At 42.2% G+C, this 22443-nt stretch overlaps 6 protein-coding genes across 6 annotated transcripts; all 6 read left to right on the top strand.

The window, feature by feature from the left end:
- Positions 1-840: 840 nt before the first annotated feature.
- Positions 841-5063, top strand: LOC135261934 (fibrous sheath-interacting protein 2-like). Its single transcript, XM_064348642.1, has 9 exons — positions 841-1418; positions 1689-1850; positions 2384-2473; positions 2592-2731; positions 2930-3005; positions 3212-3331; positions 3450-3692; positions 3794-4009; positions 4114-5063. Exons 1-9 carry the CDS (start codon positions 1269-1271, stop codon positions 4150-4152), a joined length of 1236 nt encoding a protein of 411 aa, XP_064204712.1. The 5' UTR covers positions 841-1268; the 3' UTR covers positions 4153-5063.
- A 1751-nt stretch (positions 5064-6814) lies between these two features.
- LOC135261961 (histone H2B 1/2-like) lies at positions 6815-7193 on the top strand. The gene has a single exon (XM_064348675.1). The coding sequence runs from the start codon at positions 6815-6817 to the stop codon at positions 7181-7183; it is 369 nt and encodes a 122-aa protein (XP_064204745.1). The 3' UTR covers positions 7184-7193.
- Positions 7194-8485: 1292 nt separating this feature from the next.
- On the top strand, positions 8486-9283 carry LOC135261962 (histone H2B 1/2-like). The gene has a single exon (XM_064348676.1). The coding sequence runs from the start codon at positions 8561-8563 to the stop codon at positions 8927-8929; it is 369 nt and encodes a 122-aa protein (XP_064204746.1). The 5' UTR covers positions 8486-8560; the 3' UTR covers positions 8930-9283.
- Positions 9284-11408: 2125 nt separating this feature from the next.
- LOC135261952 (histone H1-like) lies at positions 11409-11966 on the top strand. The gene has a single exon (XM_064348666.1). The coding sequence runs from the start codon at positions 11409-11411 to the stop codon at positions 11964-11966; it is 558 nt and encodes a 185-aa protein (XP_064204736.1).
- Positions 11967-13778: 1812 nt separating this feature from the next.
- Positions 13779-14178, top strand: LOC135261960 (histone H2A-like). Its single transcript, XM_064348674.1, has one exon. It carries the CDS (start codon positions 13779-13781, stop codon positions 14157-14159), a length of 381 nt encoding a protein of 126 aa, XP_064204744.1. The 3' UTR covers positions 14160-14178.
- A 911-nt stretch (positions 14179-15089) lies between these two features.
- Positions 15090-16103, top strand: LOC135261957 (histone H3). Its single transcript, XM_064348670.1, has one exon. It carries the CDS (start codon positions 15098-15100, stop codon positions 15506-15508), a length of 411 nt encoding a protein of 136 aa, XP_064204740.1. The 5' UTR covers positions 15090-15097; the 3' UTR covers positions 15509-16103.
- The last annotated feature ends 6340 nt before the right edge of the window (positions 16104-22443 follow it).

Raw genomic sequence — 22443 nt, 5'->3', positions numbered from 1 at the left:
AATATTCCAAAAATATAAAGACTGTCAACAAATTTGTGTGCCATGCAGAGAAATATTTTATTTCTGTTTCATTCATTCACTCATTATCCTTTACTTTTAACAATTATCAAATAACATTTATTTTGGGTAACAGTACAGTTGTGATAACGTCGTGCAAATCAGCATTCTCTTGTCACAATCTGAATCTTTCTTTATTCAAATAATCCGGTGGGCTAATTCAAACTGACTATTCATTAATTTCCATAGCAAGGGCAGTTGGAGCCACTTATGCATTGCACAGTGTGAACATAAATATTTCTGTAAGAGAGGGCATTTTTCAAACACACACAAAAAAAACAGTTAAGATAAAAAAAAGTGGGGCAGTCGCATTTGTGCTGTTTTTGTGCACTTTTGGCGGAATTCATCCTTATATACCAATTAAAAACTTCCAAATCAAAACAATCTTGGGATTTTCCTTTATTCTACTACACTTCCGTGGTCTGCTGTTTCTTAAAAGTAAATTGTCTGATGAAATAGCCACCAGTTAAAAAAAGAGAAAAATCAAATAGAAAGTTGCAGGCTGGTTTAAAGGTCAGCTATTCAATGTTCTCACTCTTCTCGTATTGATATACCTTTGTGGGGCAGGTATTTTCAGTTTTTAATGTTGTAATTCATCTCTCAGTCCTCTGTGAGTGTGTGTGTGCGCGCGCGTGTGTGTGTGGGTGATTGGTGATGATACTATTTTAATTACCTTACCAACCAGACATATAAACACAGTCATATTAAGTACATTTATAGTTAGGCTATATAGCTCATGAATGTAGACTACATTACAAACTAATTGTCAGTCATTTAAATGACGTCACAGTACATGTGACGTCTACATGGATTTTGTCGTTTGGTTTACTTTTGCTTCTTGCACGTGTAGTGGACTTTGTTTATACATTTCACATTGGAATGGAATTACGTCACCGGTTATTGGTCTTAAGTCATTTAAGTCGACGATGATTGGTTCTGAAACATAGTACCGGGCTTGGAGACTTCCATAAGAAAATCAACAGAAAATCAAAATATTGTAGGCCTACCCGTTCTTATTCTCGATCTCCTCACATTAACTCTTCTAAAAAAAGGAGCTGAGAACAGGCTGCTGCCAAATTCAATGAATTTAGACAGGGCAGTACGTCATAATGGTTCATGGGAAAACGCTAAAACCACAGTGACGTTCAAAATCTCCTATTAAATAAATGCGAAATGTCGTTACTATCAACCGCGACTCTGTAGGCTGAAAGATGGAACCGTTGCCTCCCGTTAAAGACTTGCTGCAGCAGGACGAGCTCTCCGAGGCCCTTCAGCTAATCAGGGCTCGTGCACCAACACAAAAGCTTCATGTACCGTGTGGCGTCCAACTGACCGTCTCCAGGGCTAAAATGGGGCATTCGGTAAGACAAAGATTGCACCCTATTAGCCTTTTAATAATAAAGTCATCTCTCGATGTTGTTTTTCAATTAGCATTGCCGGCAACTTCATGGGGAGGAAGTATAGCATTACGGAATGCATTTAAAATGCAACTTTTTGCTTGTTCAAATTATGAGGTTAAAAATTGTGTCCTTGGTTTCATGCTTTGTCAGGATTCACATATTTGTTTCTGGTTTAACGAAGCTGGTTTAAAATATGTGATGTATAAAAAATTGTCATTTTCATTCTGTCAGCTTTACCAGCCAACATCTGACTTCCTGAACATGGGTCCAGCCTTGAGTATAATGAAACCCAGCTACAACAGTTTACACGATCCGCACCTTTATAGTTACCATTACAGGAGAACAACGCACAACGAGCTAAGAAAAGGAAAATATATAACAAAAGACAATGAGGTAAGACTTTAAAACTGAGAATCTCAGTTTTATCTCATATTGATGGGGTGCAACCATGTTGAGAAGGATTTAACTGGGTGCCTGTCAGTGTGTCTTTAGGCAAAGGTGTGTAAAGGAACATCCTCTGATTTTCATTTTCCTAAGATCCCAAGCTTCACTTGTCAGGCTCACAATCTTATGGCATGATGAGTCTTGGCCAGGTTTACACTCTGTTGTCAGATAGGTTCCCAACTTTCAGTATGTTCCTTGCTATTGAGCTAATGTTCAATGAGGAACCGTGATCGTACAGTGGAGCTCAAATTGGAGGCAGTAATTCAAGCCACCTGGCTAAAACTTGTTATAACTAATCAGTTAGCAAAAAAGCACCTCAAGACTGTCCGTCACTTTGCAGTTGCTCATAGGGTGTCTGGGAGTCAAAACGCTTAGAAGTGTATATAACAAGCTACCTTGAATTCAACAAAATCGCTGATTTGGTGGGATTCCTGGTTTCTCATGATATCGCAGTGTCATAATTCTTGGTTTTTTTTCTTTAGGTGATATGCTCTTTGAAGGATTATAATATTTATGAGGGCTACTTGAGGACCCTCAAGCTGGTTGCGGACCGAACATATGATGAGACACAGGTGGGGACCCAGCTGTCACATTCCCTGTCACTGAAGTCTTACTGTCTCTTAATCAGACAATAGAAAAACTGAAACCACATTTGACAAGTTTCCATATGCTGTCTGGATTTCGTTGCAGAGGGACAAGATGAGGAAGTTCATTGAGTTTCAGGAGCAAGGCCTCCTTCCCGGTGACATCAGCCTGGCTGACGTGACCGAGGTTTTGCTGGAGGAGGGTGTAGCGAACCGACGGCAGCTTCTGCAAGCTGAATCAGTGCGGTAAGGACGAGCCGACATCTTCACCGCGCCAGTCCAAACGAGCAGAATCTCATCAATTCCAGCATAAACCCAGGAGAAGGGCTAGGCTGTAGTAATCCCTCTGAGTATCATTAAAACTGCTTTGCCTTGAAACTCCTGCAGAACATATTTTGCTTCTTACAGTCACAAACAAACACAAAATGTCCTTTTTTTCTACAGGCAGAAAAATGAACAGAAGGGACAAGAGGTAGAAAATGACAGCGGACAGAATGGGACAGATTTTTACACAGAGCTGGTAAGACTACATGAAAACTTGAGACTTAAGTCAAAATTTGTTTTTAATAAGCCACTGCTGCATACAAGCCTGACGCTAATTTCAAACATAACAGATGTCAAAACATTTGAAAGACAGCATTCTTCGATGCCCAGAACTCCTGTGCCCTGTATATGTGCTTAGTTTATTTTCATATGGTTTATGTTCCTTTTGCTATCTACGCGTAGTACATGCTGACCTGGAATGCTGACGATCGCTCTCGGCTAATGATGTACGAGAGGGAATTCCGGCATGAGCAGAACAAGAAGAAGTACCTTCGAGAGATCCAAAAGGAGAGAGACAGGAAGGTAGCCTACAAAAGCCAGCAAACATTGGAAACATTGTACATAAAATCAAATGACTGAGGGGTATACATTTCGAATATTACGGTAGATATATATAATCTAGCCCTCGTTTTCCTTTCAGAAACAAGCTGCTCTGGCACAGAAATGTGCCATTCAACACAAAGAGCTGCAGGAGATTTTGAAAATCGCCGAAGGAGCAGCGAAGGAGCACTCCAACAGGAGCAAGCTGCAGGGCGATAAATTCCGGTTAGTTCCACCAGGGGGTAACCAGTACCTTCTGTGCAGGAAGCGAAGCGTGGAGTCTCGAATTCTCCGATCGGACCAGCTGACAAGATCTGAGCAAAAGGCAACCAGCACGGAGCACGTAAGTTTCAGTGGTCAAGACGTTTTGTGTGTTCGATTTTAATACAGTGCATGGCTATTTCACTGCAGGTCTGAACTTTCCACATACGTGTCCCTTTACAGAAACAGTGTACGCTGGAGCATGAACACGATGACCGGGAGTGGGCCGCATTGGAAAGTAACTGCGAGGATTGTGAATGGATGGAAGACTCAGGTGAAAACAGCGAGCTCGTCGATGAGGTGTTGCGGCAGGAAGCGACTGAGGCGACTGAGGCGGACCACCTGGGCCTTCGGCCAAGACGGCGGCCATTTTGTTTGCCACCTCTACGAACAGGCCGGGTAAAGGAATACCGCCGCAGTGATCCTGCAAAGAGGACTGCTGCTTGTAAGCACCGCGTACTGTCATTGCCGATCTGATTTTGATTTGTCGTGTCTTATTTCAGAGACGAGACGAAATGGACCAGAGCTGTGCCATCCTTTAGAGAAACAGGAAGATCAAGAGTTTGTAATGAGTTCACAATCATGCTGCCATTCATGTCATTGTGGAGGCTACAGCACACACAAGCAAAATACGACCGTACTTGGATCATGTGTTTTTGAGCATAGTTTAAACACCTTTTATAAATGTTCCATAAGAGCTAGCTGTATGGGGGGGCCTTTTCAAACCTAATGAAAAGGAAGCCATGTTATTTGTTGTACCTCACCAGAAACCTGATGTGTTGGAATCATGGGGTCGTGATGTAACTGATGACGACCTCGAGTGATGGAGTCACAGCTTAGATTGCTCCCTAGTATCTGTCCCTTTGACAGTGCCATAGTTTAGAAAGGATGGGAGGGACAATAATGTATGCTGCATTAAATAATTATGAGCAGAAAGAAAGTGCCAGAAATTTAATGAATGACAAAGGTATCGCAATTAGTTTGCCCATGAGACCCGATTATTTCTGATATCTGTTATATATCATAGAAAAATCAGATGCACTATATCTACCTCTCATGTGCACTCACAAAAGTAATTTATTTTTCAATGTTACCGTGCTTCAAAAAGCAAATAAAGCCACTCGTGTACATTTTCAAGCAGTGTTTTAATTTGTACACACTATTTCAGGAAGGTCAGTAACAATCTTGACTTGAATCAATAGGTAACAGAAATTTCTTAGACATGTTTGGTGCCCCTCTGCCCATCCATAGGGCCAAAGCCCAAGAGGCTGGTGTGTTTTCTCACAGACGTAGAACACTTAAGTGTCAGCAGTAGTTTTCCCCACTGCTTTGTAAAACATTTTTGGTTCTCCAAATTTAAAATTGTAAAGTAACTAATTGCATTGCCACTTGTACGTTTTCTCAATGTTTAAGGTTCTGTGGATTAAAAATAATGAAGTTCTGGTGATAAGCCTTTTACGTTTAACTACGTTAAAACTAATAATAAAAGTACTATTTTAAGATGACAGTTTCAGCATGGGACGGCACAGTGGTGCAGAGAATAGTGCTGTTGCTTCATAAGGAGCAACTACTCTGTTTGAATCCCAGCTGATCCCACCCAAGGCACCTGGGGATTTGCTCCATCCCCGCACAACCCTGATGGATGGATGGATTTTTGCCACGCCTTAATTCTTTTCTTCTTCTTAAATACCCTACAAACACCTTTACGGCAGCACGGTGGTGCAGTGGGTAGCACTGTCACCTCACAGCAAGAAGGGTGTGGGTTTGAATCCGGTCTGTGCCTTTCTGTGTGGAGTTTGCATGTTCTCTCCTTGTCCACATGGGTTTCCTCCGGGTACTCCAGCTTCCTCCCACAGTCCAAAGACATGCAGGTAGGCTAATTGGAAAGTCTAAATTGCCCATAGTGTGTCAGTGAACAGGCAGCCTGTGCAGTGTGTATTCCTGATTGATAGATGGATGGACAAACACCCTTATTTTTTTAAAGTTTTTTTTTTAAGTTCATGTAACTAAGTAAAATACTTAGCTCCATGAACTTGGTCATTTTAAATATAAATGTACTAAAATGTAGGTCACAAAACTGCAAACATTTTGTTTGCTGAACAGCACAATATGAATAAATACGACTTATGTATGCTATGCCAACATAAAGGTTTGCTCCGTACAATTTGTAATCCACAGAAACTCGAACTTCAGTGATAATGTAAATAGTTACTTAAAAATCTTAGTTTGGAGAACAACATTTTTTTGTGTGCAACTGATGAGTCTCCCCAGTACCATCCTCTGTACTCCAGAAATACACCGTGTTAAAGCACTGGCAGCATGTAAATAATCATGTCTAATTGCTGCTGCCGCACTCTCAACTACATTTGGCAACAAAAAAAAGTGTGCTTGTCACAGAGTAGGCCTAGTTATATGTGAGTGCTTTGCACATACAAGATGACAAGCATCCCATTCATCTTTTATCACCTCCAAGAAGCCAATCAAAGGCTCTAATTCACGTAATTTTTGGTCTGAAGATAATTTTTCCTGACTGTCTGGGGAGGCTCAAAATTATCGTACAATAAACAAATATGTGACTATCACTTGAGAATCCACAGTGTATTAAAATAAAACGAAAACAGTAGGCCCATGAGACAGGTTCATAATTGTGGTAGCTTATTGTACTGGGGTACTTATTGTACTTTCTATAAACAATATTTTGGGCTGATAGCGAAATCACTATTACTACACATGGGGTTGTTTTCTCATTTAAATTTCAATTAAATTAACCCTGGGTTGTCATTCGAAGTTGTTGAGGAAACTGTTTTAGTTCAATTAGCTAAACCAACATACGTGATATTTTTTAATTAAAAATTAGACGTTTGGTTATGCATAAAATGTTAAATGTACATATTAAAATGTTAGCATTAGCTGCGGTGTGTAGAACTGAAGAAAACACATTCCTGTTCAAGAAAGGATTGGTGAGTAGCACAAGGGAAACGCCTGATGATGATTTTCCGTTAGGAGCTTGGATTTCAATTTTCCCGCTGAAAATATAAACCAATAGTATCTTAGTAAAAATCTGCCACAGTCGCAGTCCAATGAAAATGCAGGTTATCCATTGGCCGTTATAATTTGTCGTAAAAATTTGCATACGCATACTACTTAATGTAGGTGTTTTGCCAGAAGGATGACACTTCGGTAATTGTAATTGACGTTTCAACTATGCCTGGTAAAGCTGCACCCAAGAAAGGCGCTAAGAAGGGCTTCAAGAAGAAGGCGAGGAAAGGAGACAAGAAACGCCGCAGGACTAGGAAGGAGAGCTATGCTATTTATGTGTACAAGGTGCTGAAGCAAGTTCACCCAGATACTGGCATTTCTTCCAAAGCCATGAAAATCATGAACAGCTTTGTCCATGATATCTTCCAGCGCATCGCCTGCGAATCCTCTCGCTTGACCCACTACAATAAGCACTCAACCGTCACTTCCCGAGAGATTCAGACCGCCGTGCGCCTTCTGTTGCCCGGAGAGCTGGCTAAACACGCCGTGTCTGAGGGTACCAAGGCCGTCACCAAGTATACTAGCTCCAAGTAGAGAATCCATCACCATCTGACAGATCCAAAGGCTCTTTTAAGAGCCACCTACTCTTACTAAGGAAATTTATCCATTTTGTTGAACAAATACCTGTTTTACTCGAACAACAAGCCAGCGGCTTGCGTTCTGTATCCTATGGAGCATTTGGACTGGAAATTGTTCAGCACGCAGGAGTGAGAAATCTCAAAATATATAGCGATGTGAATGCCTAGCTAATGCTCCAATGGATACATAACGGAAACCTCTAGCTTGTTCGAGTAAAATGCGTATATGTTCGCATTTTGTTCTTTCAAAGTACCCCCCTTCCTAACATGACAACACCTCAGAGTTCCTCCAGTTTCCAGATGGTGGCGCCATATCATGAAGGCGCTGCCGACAGTTACATGTTCAGTTCGTAAGACCGCAATTAAGCACAGCACTCTTGTGACTGTTATAAAAACCCAGAAATGTAAGGACTAGTTTTATGAATGGTGAAAACATTCTCAGATCTGGGTCAGCTATCTCGGAAATGAACTCAGTGGCCCTGTTCTAGCCACCCACAATCCTTTCGAAAGGTTTTATATTTCCATTTGTTCGGTGTATAATATCTTAGCTTGGTTTTGGTTGTTCTGAATAAGTGCTTTAACTTTAACATAGTAGGCCTATTCTGCGTTTACCATGTAATGATGGCTTGACAGTTATCAATTTGGTCCTTCGATTCAATCAAACAGCCATTCGGCGACGACGGTTGTTGTTTGTCAATGTTATGCGGTTTAACTTGGAAAGTTGTACATTAATTAATTAAATAAAAAATCAGGATTGTTGCTAGCATAATCAACCGAAACAACTAAAACAAGCACGGTCATGTTCGTAGCAATCTGATTAATGGCATGATCAGTGTTCCCTCTCTGACTGAGCAGCACACCATTTTGGAATGCAGCAAAACAGCAACCTATGACAACCCGGACATAGTTGGTACCAAAACTACTATGATTAGGCTACTACATTATGCTGAATTTGTGTTTGCTTGGGATGCTGTATCGGGATTTTTCGGTTTTACTAAAACAACTAAGTGATCATTTGTTTTGTACGCTACAGTTTTTAATCATACATTACTTAATTGGTATCTTTTTTTTCGCTCTTCTTCTATACAATGTAAAGTAAATAAAACATCTCAACAAATGGTCAATGAATCAAGTGTTGGCTTCATCTCCGCGCCCGGGAAATTCAACCAATAGCATTTGAGTCCCAACGGTTGGGACGCAGTATCCAATAATCCAAGCTGCAGATTGGCGCTTATAATTTGTAGTGAATATTTGCATATGCACTGAATATAATAGAGATGCAGAAGCAATTGTTCTCCGTTTTATTGTCCATTTAATTTTCTGATATCTTGATATGCCTGCTAAAGCCGCCCCCAAAAAAGGAGCCAAACGAGGCTTCACTAAGAAGGCCAGAAAGGGAGGGAAGAAACGCCGCAGGACCAGGAAAGAGAGCTATGCTATCTACGTGTACAAGGTGCTGAAACAGGTGCATCCGGACACCGGAATCTCTTCCAAGGCCATGAAAATCATGAACAGCTTCGTCCACGATATGTTCCAGCGCATCGCTTGCGAAGCATCTCGCTTGACCCACTACAACAAGCACGCAACCATCGCGTCCAGGGAGGTTCAGACCGCTGTACGCCTTCTGTTACCCGGAGAGCTGGCTAAACACGCCGTATCCGAGGGTACCAAGGCTGTCACCAAGTACACCAGTTCCAAGTAAAGACCTCACAACACCGACCCAAAGGCTCTTTTAAGGGCCACCCACTTTTTTCAAAGAACTATCCATTTAACAAATATTGTATACGGTATTTACTATAGGTGCTTTACAATTGTCTGAACAAAACATTGCCTTGCCTTTAAAAATGAGTTGCCTAAACAGAATAATAAAGTTAGCTCATTCTGTCACCAGAGCCAGCAGTAACGCCAGTTGTCATGGCTAGCGTGGGTATTAACTGGTGAACACGGGCAAACAAAGTAATATACAAGCGGACTATACCCATGGTGGCTTGATAACTTACAAAGATTGATCAAAGCTTGGCACTGATAGAACGCTTAAATAACAGATATATATCTTAAGATATGTGGCACGTCATGTGGCTAATTTAACGGTTGACTGATTAAGAGAGAGTGAAAAAGTTTTTTTTTATTTTAAATTTTATGAAGACAGTTGCATGTTCAATGCTAGATTGTGAGGGGAAAGAAACCTTTATTGGTAGATTGTTGCAGATCAAAAGACGTTTAAATTATATTGGACTGAATATTATTCGTGACAGGAAAACGAAAAAAACGTGTATTCCGATTTTAATTATTGTATTAACGAGTACACAAACAACGTTTGGCTTTGTATTGGCATTACTATAGTAAAACCGTGGGGAAGGTGGTGTAAAATGACTGGGGCTGGAAATGTTTTTTTTTTCTTCTTTTTTTTAAATAAAAACTGCTCTCAGAAGAAAAGATCTTAAATAAACACAACCTGAGCTAAAATGGACTGGAATTCATCTGCAATTGTTATGTAATTGAGAATTAAATTGATGTGCTAATGTATGTTTTCTTTTTATGATGTTTAAAATTGGTTACTGGAGTTCTTTAGAAACCCACTCGCTAGGTTGGCTCATTCGATCCTACAACAAAGAATTAATAACAGAGAACCACAATTTGCGTGACGGATTTTCATTTACTATACGTTAAAATTCCTGAATACATTGCAGTGTTATCAGAGCCGCTGTCGTATCAATCCGAACGATCACCAAGAACATAATGTACAGTACGCTAGTGTTTTTGTCGTTGCTTCTTGTAATTGTACTTAGTTTAGCTATGGACATTATAATTTAACCAAATCCGTAATTTGTCCGAAAATAAACCGTATAATCGTAAATTATTACCCATAGTAGCCTATTGCAAGGTGGCTCACGTGAAACAAAAAAGTACTGTATTGCAAGGCCTATCGGTGGTATTTAGGCTAGGAACGTAAATGAATTCACAAAATAACATCACTTTTATGTGCAATGCAGCCCAATCAGAATGATGTAATGCACATGATAGATTATAGTATTCACGCCCAAATTGTTCTATGGAGATGAAATTTTGGACTACATGTCTCTTTCAAGACTACTCCATTGTCCAACACCCACTGCAAGCAATGCAGTGGGTGTATTTATTGTATATAGACTGTTTACCTCACACTGCATCAATGCACCCAAGGCTACGTAGAACACAATACGCATGTTAAAATGGCAAGATACAACAATTATGTGGTAAATTACTTCACGAACCCGTCTCGAAAGCGTTAGAAGTGCTCGTCTCTTTCGGATCATATGCTCCGTGCCAAATTACTTGTCAAAGTGCATTTGAGCCCTTCCGTTTTAATCCAGTAAGGATTGTATTGAATTGCAATATTTTCACCAAGTTTGGCCGCGTTTAATTAACCCTAACCTGAGAACAATTTATGTTAATAAAAATGTACTCTCACAGACATGATAACAGCTAGGCTTGCAGAATTTCAGAATGGTTGCCTAAGATACCAATTGAATGCTTTATCATTGTCTAATTTATACAACTTGCTCATGAAAGAAAAAGACTGACAAGACATGTTTCCTTATTTGCCACCATAAACAAATATGAACATAATGTTGGTTTGAAATGAGTCATATAACACACGTTTAGAGTTAGACTTGTATTTGCTTTGTGCTTCGTCGGCCACTTGTGCTATCTGGTTGAAAATCGAAATTCACATTTACACTCGATCCACGTTTTCTTGTTCCTAATTGGCCTTGTGTCAAGTGCTACCAGTGAAGGACAAATGCTTTTTGACGTTTTAGATGTCTATAAATTAGAAATATTGCGGGAAAAGAAATGTGAAGCCGGTTCGTCTGTCACCGAATGACAAGTGTTTGGTGAATAAAAAGGAAATACTCAAAGGCACATCAGTACCAAAGGGTTCGTTTGGAACGGATTGACAATGGCTTCTTATGCGATACGCTTTACACATTTAAAACATTGGCACGGCTGATTGTTTGATCGATATGCTTGAAAAGAAAACACAAGTAGAGGCAACTGTGAACCTCGTAAACTCTGTGCAGGCCCGATTGAGTCCACACGGTTCTCGTGTACTGTTTAAAAAGAACACGCTGCTTTGAAGTTCCACACAGTTCATACTGATAACAGGTTGTATAGAAGAGGTATACAGGAACTAACAAGATATGGGAGAGAGTCCGGCAGCATCTCCAACCAGGTCACCCAAGAAATCCCCTAAGAAAAGAAGGGCAGCAAAGCCAAAGAAGACCGGTCCTAGCGTTAGAGATCTCATTGTCAAGGCCGTAACCGCTAGCAAGCAGCGGAATGGAGTGTCGCTGGCCGCCTTGAAGAAGGCACTGAAAGCTGGCGGTTACAATGTGGAGAAAAACAAGGGACGCATCAGGGTGGCAGTCAAGGGCTTGGTGACGAAAGGCACTCTGGTCCATACCAAGGGCACTGGCGCTTCTGGCTCATTCAAGCTGAACAAGAAGCCTCACAAGCCCACCAAGAAGGCAGGTTCGAAAGCAAGGAAGTCTCCGGCTAAGAAGAAGCCAAAAGCAAAGAGGGCCAAGAAGGCTAGGAAGTCACCCAAGAAGGCCAAGAGACCGGCTGCTAAGAAGGCGAAGAGCCCCAGGAAGGCCAAAAAGCGCACTGCAGCGAAGAAGGCCAAGAGTCCTAGGAAAGCTAGACCGGCCAAGCGCAGGGTTTCCAAAGGTAAGCGGGCGGCTGCCAAAAAGAAGTGAATGGTCCCCGATTACACCATTCAGTGTCAACAAAGGCTCTTTTAAGAGCCACCCACCAACCTTTTAGTGCAAATCTTCCTTAAAAAACGGATCCTCAAAAATGAAACCTGGAAAACATGACACACCTCACTTTTTACAATGATTTCAGCCGTAGTCCACTCAGAATTAATGTTCAGTTAACCGGAGTAGATTTTAGTCTCCGTCGCTGTTTCAATGAACACAAATGTTCCACAGTTTTCAAATGTTTCCAGCTAATGCAAACGAGCACTGTACAATAGCGGGGGTTTTTTTTTTAACACCTAGACGTTTCGACATTGCGGAAAATTGGAAGTTTAACATGGCTGCATTAAAAAATCAACTGAAGAAAGGAAAAGAGAACAAAGCAAATGCCTAACTTTGGCTATATTCCTCAAAACATAAGAAGCAGTTTTGGTCATATGTCTGATACGTAGGCCTACGTCAAAGTTCAAGTTTTTATCAAATAAAACCAGGTTTTCACCCTGAGGTGTGACAATTCAAGCCTTACCTTTAAGATGAGAGACAACCACATCTTTCACAGTAGTATGACCAATTAACATGACATTCGTTTTATCTTGGTTCAACTGCACTGGAGAATGTTGTGAGCCATTCACATATTTATGGCTGAGATACAATTTAGAAGCGTATCAATATGCAGGACTAAGATTAGGCACGATAGATACAAATTACTACGTATCATCCGCATAACATGCCGTGCCTGCGGACAATAGTCCCGAATGGACGCCAAGTATGAATGTAGCCTACTAAATAGAATATGTCCTAGGATTGAGCTGGAGTACACCACACGTGATGCTGACTTACTTTTAGGAGAAATCATCAAGGAAGACATTCACACCCGGTCAGATAAATTCTGAACCTGGTCATAACCGTGCCCGAAAGACATTCATTTTGTTCATTCGTGGTCCACTGTATCAAATGCAGCATGAAGCTCTAAAAGTACCAAGTAAGAAAGATTTCTATTATCCAAAAAATAAGTCAGATTTATGCTATTAGGATAGATTTCTAGTATCCAAATTAATTCATTTACTACTTTAATCAGTGACGTCTCCGCGTTATGCTTTACACAGAAACCAGATTGGAATTTTTCAAAGATAGAAATTGTATTTAAATGATCTGACAATTGCAGGAAGAACAGTTTTTCAAAGATTGTACTCGGGAAAAACTCAGATGGATCAAGGTGTTCACGTAAGGGCTTAACTAAGACGGTCTTGAACGTGGATTGAAAAACGGCAGTCTGCGGAGACTGCTTGATAATATTCAGCAGTTCTCCAGAAAAGCAAGTATAAGCTTTCTTGGGGAAAAAAAAGTACCTTACACAACTGTGCAGAAGCTACACGCCCACTGGATTTGAGCCAGGAAAATTAGTTAGTTAGCCAGTATAGCAGATATAGCACTGTACCTGTTCCGTTTTATATTGTTATATACACTCATGTTGTTTGCCTTCATAATAAAACAAAAACATTTTATTTATACCTTTACACTTAGATGCTATTCAACTTGTTATATACGCCTATGTCATACGCCACATCAATAATCGAACGTGTACTTTAAATTAATGAAATGGGTTGATACCTTCATCAGAAGGATGCTAGTGTGCCGTCACTTGGAGCCAGGGTGAAGAGCACAAAATATTCTTCATTTTGATTGGGTGACAGCCAATATTAGTTTCGACCAATGGATTTGCGATATAGTTCTATAATTAGTGTGTACCATTAGCCCAGAAAATTAGTTTTTGTACCTGGACGACTTTAAAGACTTATATACGTAAATAACATGAGTGGAAGGGGAAAGCGCAAGTCGAGAGCCAAGGCGAAGAGTCGCTCAACCAGAGCTGGTCTGCAGTTTCCAGTCAGTCGTGTTCATCGGCAGCTTCGCAAAGGACACTACGCTAAGCGCATAGGTGCTGGAGCGCCAGTGTACATGGCTGCTGTGCTGGAATATTTGACAGCCGAAATACTAGAGTTGGCTGGAAACGCTGCCCGGGACAACAAGAAGATTCGGATCATCCCCCGTCACCTGCAGCTTGCCGTGCGCAACGATGAGGAGCTAAACAGGCTTCTGGCCTGTGTCACCATCGCTCAGGGCGGAGTGTTACCCAATATCCAAGCCGTGTTGCTGCCAAAGAAGACTGGAAAGGCAACCAGGGCCAAGTAAAATATGTGCTTCGTCTATCTGTAAACCCAAAGGCTCTTTTCAGAGCCACATCATGAAGTCAACTAAAGGTCTATTCCAAAGCACCTCCTTATGATTGCTATTAATTTAGACATTTCACAAGTGATAAGTGTCATTCTCTAAGTAAAACCATTCGAGCGTTAATTTAATGGATTGTGTGTGCTATCCAGACGTTTGGCGAAAACCCTGATTTCCTTGAAATGTTAGTTTTCTAAGCCGGCTAGGACATTGGCAGGCCATATCAGGGTAAAACCTTAGCTAAATTAGGGCTAAAATGAGCTAACCAAATCGGTTATGACAAAAAAAAAAATCTCAATATAAGATTTCCACCCCTGTAGAGTCTGGCTTGTGCTCACTGGGTTGAAGCCGCAGCAAAATTATTGAGGCTCATTGAGGCTACCTCAAATGAGGCCTCGGTTCCGACTGGGTTCGCACATACTCCTGCTTATCTGCGGGTCCTCACAACTTCCCTTTTTCAGCGTGCCCCCGTAATTTTTCGCCTTAAAAGTATGTTCTGAACACCACCGAGTCAAACACCACCAAGCCTCAAATCGCATTCAGCTATATTAAGGTATTGAGTACTCAAAAGGTGATATAAAAAAGAACAGGGACATTCCTTGGAGAAATAATGCAACTGTAAGCGAAATGTTTTGTCTTTTATGTGTATTATGTGATATGTGTACCATTTCCATTCATTTAAATAAAGTTTTTAATATAAAAAAGATGGGCGGTTCAACTGTCAAAATTAAGCGGCAAACAATAGTTCAACATTATCCAATAGCCATTGATATTGAGGTCTGGAACGTCCAATGAGAGAGCCGTAAAACCTTGTCCAATCAGACTGAGCGTAGTATGCTTTATAACTCTGTGTTCGGCGCGCTTTTCGTACTTTCGTCGCTTTTCGAAGGAAGACGGGTAGAATGGCCAGAACCAAGCAGACTGCTCGTAAATCTACAGGTGGCAAAGCTCCCAGAAAGCAGCTTGCTACCAAAGCTGCTCGTAAAAGCGCCCCAGCTACTGGCGGCGTGAAGAAGCCTCACCGCTACAGGCCTGGTACAGTAGCCTTGAGAGAAATTCGTCGCTATCAAAAGTCCACTGAGCTGCTGATTCGTAAACTACCCTTCCAGCGCCTGGTGAGAGAAATCGCCCAGGATTTCAAGACCGACCTTCGCTTTCAGAGCTCGGCCGTCATGGCTCTGCAGGAGGCCAGCGAGGCGTATCTGGTTGGTCTGTTCGAGGACACCAACCTGTGTGCCATCCACGCTAAGAGGGTGACCATCATGCCAAAAGACATCCAGCTGGCTCGCCGTATCCGTGGCGAACGTGCTTGAGTGACCAGTTTTACATTTCAATCCCAAAGGCTCTTTTAAGAGCCACATCAACTAATCAGAAAGCAAATTGCCCATTTTAGGATTTTTATTCTTAAATAATTTGGGGGCTATTAAGGATAAGGATTCTTTCGACTGAAATTAACAAGTAACTTCCCAGGGGGTCTATTCTAGGCTGCATTTGTGAAATTGGCTATTTGGTTCGGGTTTTAAAAAACGCGCTTTAAAATTATAAATTCAACAGCCCTTTAGTGCCACCTAGTGGAGACGAACTAGAGGCATCCATTATTGGCCAGGCGCTGCTGATGAGAACTAACTCTAAAATACTAACTCTAAACTATTGGCAAATTGTATTTGTAAATATTGACAAAGTGTACAGAGAAATATAGGAATACCTTTGAACACGAACATACAACATTGTAGTAACAACAACTATGCTATATTAGTATACTGTATAACGCATAAAACAAGAAATTTGAAAACAAAAACCAATAAACCAGTGCCCCTCGGATTATGAGAGTCAGAGATGTATTCTGGTGTCCAGCTTTTTCAAAAGTGTGGTCACAGTCTGTATTTGGTAAGGATATGCTTTTATTTCTCTGACAGAAGAGTTACTCTGCTAATTTGTAGTCGTTTTTAAGGTTTTGTGTTTTGGTTACATCATCCCAATATTTCAGATGAGATGTTGGTTGGTTTCACAATTTTGGTTTAGTCTGATTTGTTGGTAGGCGGTGCTGGTAATGAAGCTGCCCTGTGTTCTGTGTTAGTTTGGTTAATGGGTCAGTCAGCTTCATTACCAGCTGACTGAGGGGACTCTTTTCATTACTGAGCACTTGGGCTTTCATTGCCTCAAATTTTAATGTGTCCTGAGGGCTTGAATAGGGGTGCATCCAGAATGTTAATACTTTTGGCTATAAATCATTAACGGATAATGGCATAATTCTGCCCTGCATGCATTATTTGGCATTTTCCTTTGTACCTGTAGGATGTTTCCACAAAATTCTACATGCAGGGTCTCTGTTGGATGCTCCTCCCATTTAGCAGTAGTTCTGCTAGCTGAGTGGACCCCATACCTCACTTCCATACAGGGCATTTGGATGAATAACACTATCAAAGTTTTTAAACCCGATTTTAATTGGAATAACAATTCTGTGAAGTCTTTTTATAGCATAGAGTGCTCATTGAGCCTTTTCTTGTAAAGTATTCGCTGCCGTGCTGAAGCTCCCTGACGTTGTGATCGCCAGGCTGATGTGCTCACTCAGGTCTTTTCATGAGCTCGAACCCTGTGCAGGAGAGTCTTAACCCCTGAAACATGTAAGGGATGAGCCAGCCTTCAAAAAGGTCACAAGACCCTGTCCTACGCCGTTAATAAGATGCACAGGACTGTTGCGTAATGGTTTTGCATGGCTACCATTGCGCCAATTTTTTTAACCAGTGTTTCCCTGGGATCACATTTCCTCAACGATTTTCATCAGACAAGAGAGAATCTTTCAAGACTCTTTTCCAAGACCCGTTTGCACCCAGTATTTTCAACTAGGCATTTAATACCACGGCTAATGGTGTGGACTGCGTCATCCTGCCTTATCTGGGGCAGCATTAGTCGCTTAACCACCACATTGTTTATTTTGATAGAAAATTCCCTTGTCCAGCAGCGCATGACATTTCCTGAGCATTCTGCAAGTGCGCAGATTGAACTGGGTATTACAGAAAGCAAATCAAGTTCAGTAAACAAGGCTGTGCTTATCTTTATTTGAGGTTTTCCTGAAAAAAAAAACATTTTATCACAGGATAAAAAAAATAAATGAATGCATATGCAAAGTATTAGTTAAGACATCGCTGGGATTCCACTGTCCTATGGTTCGATATAATGGTATGAAGTACAGATGAATTCTGAGAACCATAAGTAAACTTATTGGCAGTCACTAACTGTTCAGTCCTTTTGAATCAACATGCATTAAATCCAGGGGTTTGTATGACAACATACCCAAGATCAGGAATTATTTTTAGTGTCCTGCATGAGGAGTTGGTTTACAGGAGCCCCTGGGCACCATAGCCATGGTAACCCAGGTGGTTATGAATGGACTGGCACCCGGAGGGTGTGCGTGTGGGTGTGCGTGTGGGTGTGTGCGAGTGTGCTTGCGTGTACGTGAGTCAAGTGCGGATGTGTGTGTGTGAGTGTGTGTGTTTGTGTGTGGGTGTGTCATTGAGTGAGTGTGTATGTGTGCGTGTGCGAGTAAGTGTTTGTGTGTGTGTGTGCGTGTGTGTGTGTGTATGGGGGGCGGGAGTCTCTCCTCAGTTGGTGATCTGCTCCTCTTGGTACGTGGAGGTGGAGATGGATCCGTATGGGTCCCTGACCATCTGTGCGCAGCGGATCATGGTGACCAGCAGGAAGAAGCAGAGGAGGAAGAGGAAGAACAGGGCGAAACCCAGATCCACGTCCACCTCCAGCCTGGAGAGCGGCCCGGCAGGCCGGTCCATCTCACCAGACTGGGCAGGGGGGGGGTTACGGTAGGACAGAAGTAATTAGACGCAGTCCAAAATGTTAGCAAAATAAGCACAATCCTGGGTGATACACCTCTTTGAAGACGTAATGGATTGCTTCGGTTGCAGGTAGGCTTATTATAATACAAGCCCCTTGACGCTAGACTTTAAAGAAGAGTCTCCACTCTCATCTCTAAATGGACAGAAGATCTGAAGGCTGGTTCTAAATGTAGTTGATACAAATCCAGATTTTTTTAGGCTTTAGTAGTCTCGTCCAGCCCTAAAATGACATAAACAATTTCCTTTTTAATGCAGGACATTAAAAGCATGCTGTGACTCCACTGCTAACGTACTGAAGATTCAGTGTCTCTCCCCATTGTATGTGTCCATAATACTTGCAATGCTATATTACAAACTTAAACACGTGTTCCGCATTGACAACATCCACAGTAATGTATGTTGCTAATTTGTTGGAGTTTCTGAGAGAGGTTCTGTAAAATATGGCATACTCACCGCTCCAGTCTTTCTCTGTATCTTCTTTGGTCTCTTCAAAAAAGAAAAGAATCAACACTGTCCATCCGTGTTATTGAACAGTTTGACCTCCTCTCTCCTTCGCATAACGGAACATCCCAAGCGCTCTACCTCTCCCTCACTGCCCTTGGGTATCGACTCCTCTAGCTTCTTCCTATCCCCAACCTCTGCATGTCATCTCCCCCCCACCCCACCCCACACACACACACACACACAGAGCCATGTTCACACGCAACCATAGCTCTCATTAATAGTTCATCAGTAGCTGGCTAAGCCTCGCGTGGGATCAGAAGTGATATGAAACACCCGCGCTCTTTGTGCGCCTGTCATGGCCCCGTCTCCCGCGGTACGGCGCCGTCGCCACGGCGATCAAAAAGGGCCTCGGACGGAGAGAAGGTCGCCTGTGACAGCTGAAAGGGAGGATGACGGAGGGGGGCCAAACCGGTGGGGGGTGCGGGTGGGGGGTGGAGTGGGGGGGGGGGGTGCCAGAGTGACAGGTGATATCCCGTGCGGCGATTTTGCGCGTTAGCCAAAAGAGGAAAGGAGAAAGCCGACCCTACCCAACGCGAAAGGTCGGGCTGAGGCACCGGCAGAGCAGGGGGAAGATGGAGGCGAGTGGGGAAAAGTGATCCCGCCCAATTAATCGAGAGGGCTCCCGATCTGGGGCCAGCTGGCCAAGGTAAACGAAGGGGGGAAAGAACACACCCGGCTCGGCAGGGAAATGACGTACCCGTGCGCCATTAAAGTTAGCAGAGTACATGAACGCAAATAAACCCCGAGGCCATAATAGAAGATGGCTGCCGTTGGCAGAGAACGAGGATAACCTGTCTACCGTATGTGTGTGTGCTTAAAACAGAGAGCATTGCAGTGCTTTGAAGGGTGCAATGAAGTTGAATTTAATGCTGTACTCTTGACTTATACATTATATTACCAAAAGTATTTGGACACCCCTTAGTCCGGGGCTATTTTCAATGGTTTCAGCTAGGCCCCCTTAGTTCCAGTGAAGGCAAATATCAATGCTACAGCATGTAATCACATTCTAGATGATTCTATGCTTTCCCAACAGTTTGGGGAAGGCCCTTTCCTGTTTCAGCATGAGAATGCCCCCAGGCATGCAGCAAGTCCCATATCAACTTGGTTTTGTTGAGAACAGTATGGAAGAACTTGACTGGCCTGCACAGAGCCCCGATCTCAACCCCATCCAACACCTTTGGGATCAGTTGGAAAACCAACTGCAAGCCAGGCCTAATCACCCAATCAGCGCCCGACCTTACTAATGGGTCTTTTGGCTGAATAGAAGCAAAACCCTGCAGCAATACTCCAACATCTAGTATAAAGCCTTCCCAGAAGAGTGGAGGTTGTTATAGCAGCAAAGGACCAACTCCAGATTAATGCCCACAATTTTGAATGAGATGTTGGATTTCAGGTGTCCACATACTTTTCGGACATGTAGTGTATATTTCTTCAAATGTATAAGAATCAGCTGCACCGGTCTTCACACAGGCAAATGAAAAAGAATGACCCTTGGCTGAACCTTTATCCATCTTGTTCCTTTCATCTCACCTTGATGGTGCTGGTGGAAGTACAGCGACAGGTACTGGCGGGGTTTGGGGGAATTTTTGTAAGGTGACACAGGTCAGCGTTCGCCACGACTGAAAATCAGACCTTAAACCACAGATACTCAAATCTGGCCCTTGAATCCAAATCCGGTCCTGGTTATCTGTTTTCCCAGGTAATTAACTAAACAATCAGTGATTGGCCAGACAGTATTCACACCTGACGCCCAGGTAGGGAAGGTGGAAAACCAGCAGCTCTCAGCCTTTGAGGACCGTGATTTGAGTGACAGAGCCTAAGACAATGGGAGGACCACGTGCATTGATCTGGAATCAGAGGAAGACCATCCACACAAACCAACCAGAAGTCTTACACATCACATTCATCAGCGCAATGTAAAGCACTCACAACCAGCACAGCACAGGCGCCACGACTCAAGACTTTACCGTCACCCTGTTTACGAAGACACGCAGAGCACAAAATTTTCAACATATATAAGTGCTGCACAACCTTAAATTGACATTACAGCATAGCACTCTTACAGAGCACGTCACCTTTACTTGTATCCATATCAGCTGAATATGAATACAATTCGCTTCTAAAGGTAGGCAGATGTCCTCCATGAATATTTCACAACCCATTACTATAATGTTTACACTAGTCCAATCTAAATCTTTAGCAAGTTAGGGTTTAAAAATAGAATCAGTAGAATTTAAAACTATTACCTGTGCATGGCCATGCATTGCACAAGGGAGAAATAAAACTGATCAGATTCTTGCAAACAGAATTACAGGACCTCCTAATTCCAGAAGGCTCCAACGTGCCAATCAGGTAAACAGCGATCAATGCCTTGCTGAGGTTTTTTCTGCTCTGAAACAATCGATATATAGATCACAGGATCTCTATAGTGTAAACTTTAAAGATTAAAAGTATACATGCAGCTTCAAACTAGAGAGCGAAATAGAGTGAAACACTTAGAGAAACTGATCATACTGCGATATATTGTCAATAGTTTGACTTTGAAAAAATGGAAGATGTGATAAATTGTATTTTATCACATGTAAAATATTGCCAGATTTACTAAACACTATAGCTTATATATTTGCCAATATATTGTAAACTGTCATGAGGGGGTGAGGGGTCTAAAAAGGGTGTAACTCTCACATGGATTACCAAAAGAGAATATAAATATAAATATAAATACCCTCAAAGTCTGAAGTCTGCACTTTACCCTTGTATGCATTGTTTTATTTAAAATCATAATACACTGGAGTACAGAGCTGAAACAACAAAAATTGTATCCCGGTCCATATACTTACGGGCTGCACTCTGTGTTTCCGATTTTTTTTTTTTTTCCATAAGGAAGAGTACATGGACACCAAGTGACTCCATCCAGTGCACAATACCGGAGTTCAGCTCCGGTCACAATGAGTTCCTGCTTCGGGGTCGTACTGCAGCCCCCTCTTCCGCGACCCGAATGCTGCTTCACTGGTTCGGCCGGGCGCACAGCTGCCTCTGTACAGTACCGCTCTGTTCTCGGGAGGGCGGTGGGCAGAAGGAGCAAAGGTCACAAACAAGCTCAAATGAATGCAGTCATGTTTCTGGCGCGGAGCGGTGCAAGTGAGCCGAGCCGATGGTACGCGGCTACGCTGGCGTCGTGCTCGCAGAGCCACCTCCTTCACCCCCGTGACTTCAGCCAAATGTCCACCCCTGCTTGGATAATATGTCAAATGCCAGCGATATGAAAATGTTCCAGTGCAAGCTACATCTAAGCAAATAAAGTTAGCACAGGCATTATTAATAATTAATCGTGAGCAAATCGATAATAACAATAAACACGTGCCACTTACATAGAAAGGCTTGAATACCACCTGACCATAAGGTCGAATGCGTTTGAATCTCGTCGAACAATGTTATCTAAAGCTAACCTTCCTGTGTAAATATTCCAGATAGTGTACATTAAATGTTTCCTAAATGTGTCAGGAGAAATGTGTGCGATGTTCGGCCCATTTTACCCACAGAAATGAATAGAAATTACAGTGAGTTGGCAGCTGTATACTTCAGTTTAGCATTCCCAGTCACCCACACAGAAAATGCATAAGTAGAACACAAATGCACCCACTCGCATCGTCTACATAGTTCCAGAAAGCCCACATAGTTTCATAGACGCTGAGATAAGGTCCCTGCGCGATCCCCAAATGAACGTTAGCTTGCTGGAATACGGAGGAGACATTCTTGTTACATAGGAAAACATACAAGTAAACATCAACACATCAGGAGGTAAGAGGATTGTGCAGTTGCATTGTTAATATCGACTGTCGATATAATTACAAAAAAAAAAAAATTTTCTGCTCATGAATGTTGGTTCCACC

The sequence above is a fragment of the Anguilla rostrata genome, chromosome 8 (genome assembly GCF_018555375.3).
Source record: "Anguilla rostrata isolate EN2019 chromosome 8, ASM1855537v3, whole genome shotgun sequence".
Lineage (NCBI taxonomy): Eukaryota > Metazoa > Chordata > Actinopteri > Anguilliformes > Anguillidae > Anguilla > Anguilla rostrata.
Note: the sequence above shows the minus strand (reverse complement) of the source record. Positions and strands in the feature narration are given on the sequence as shown.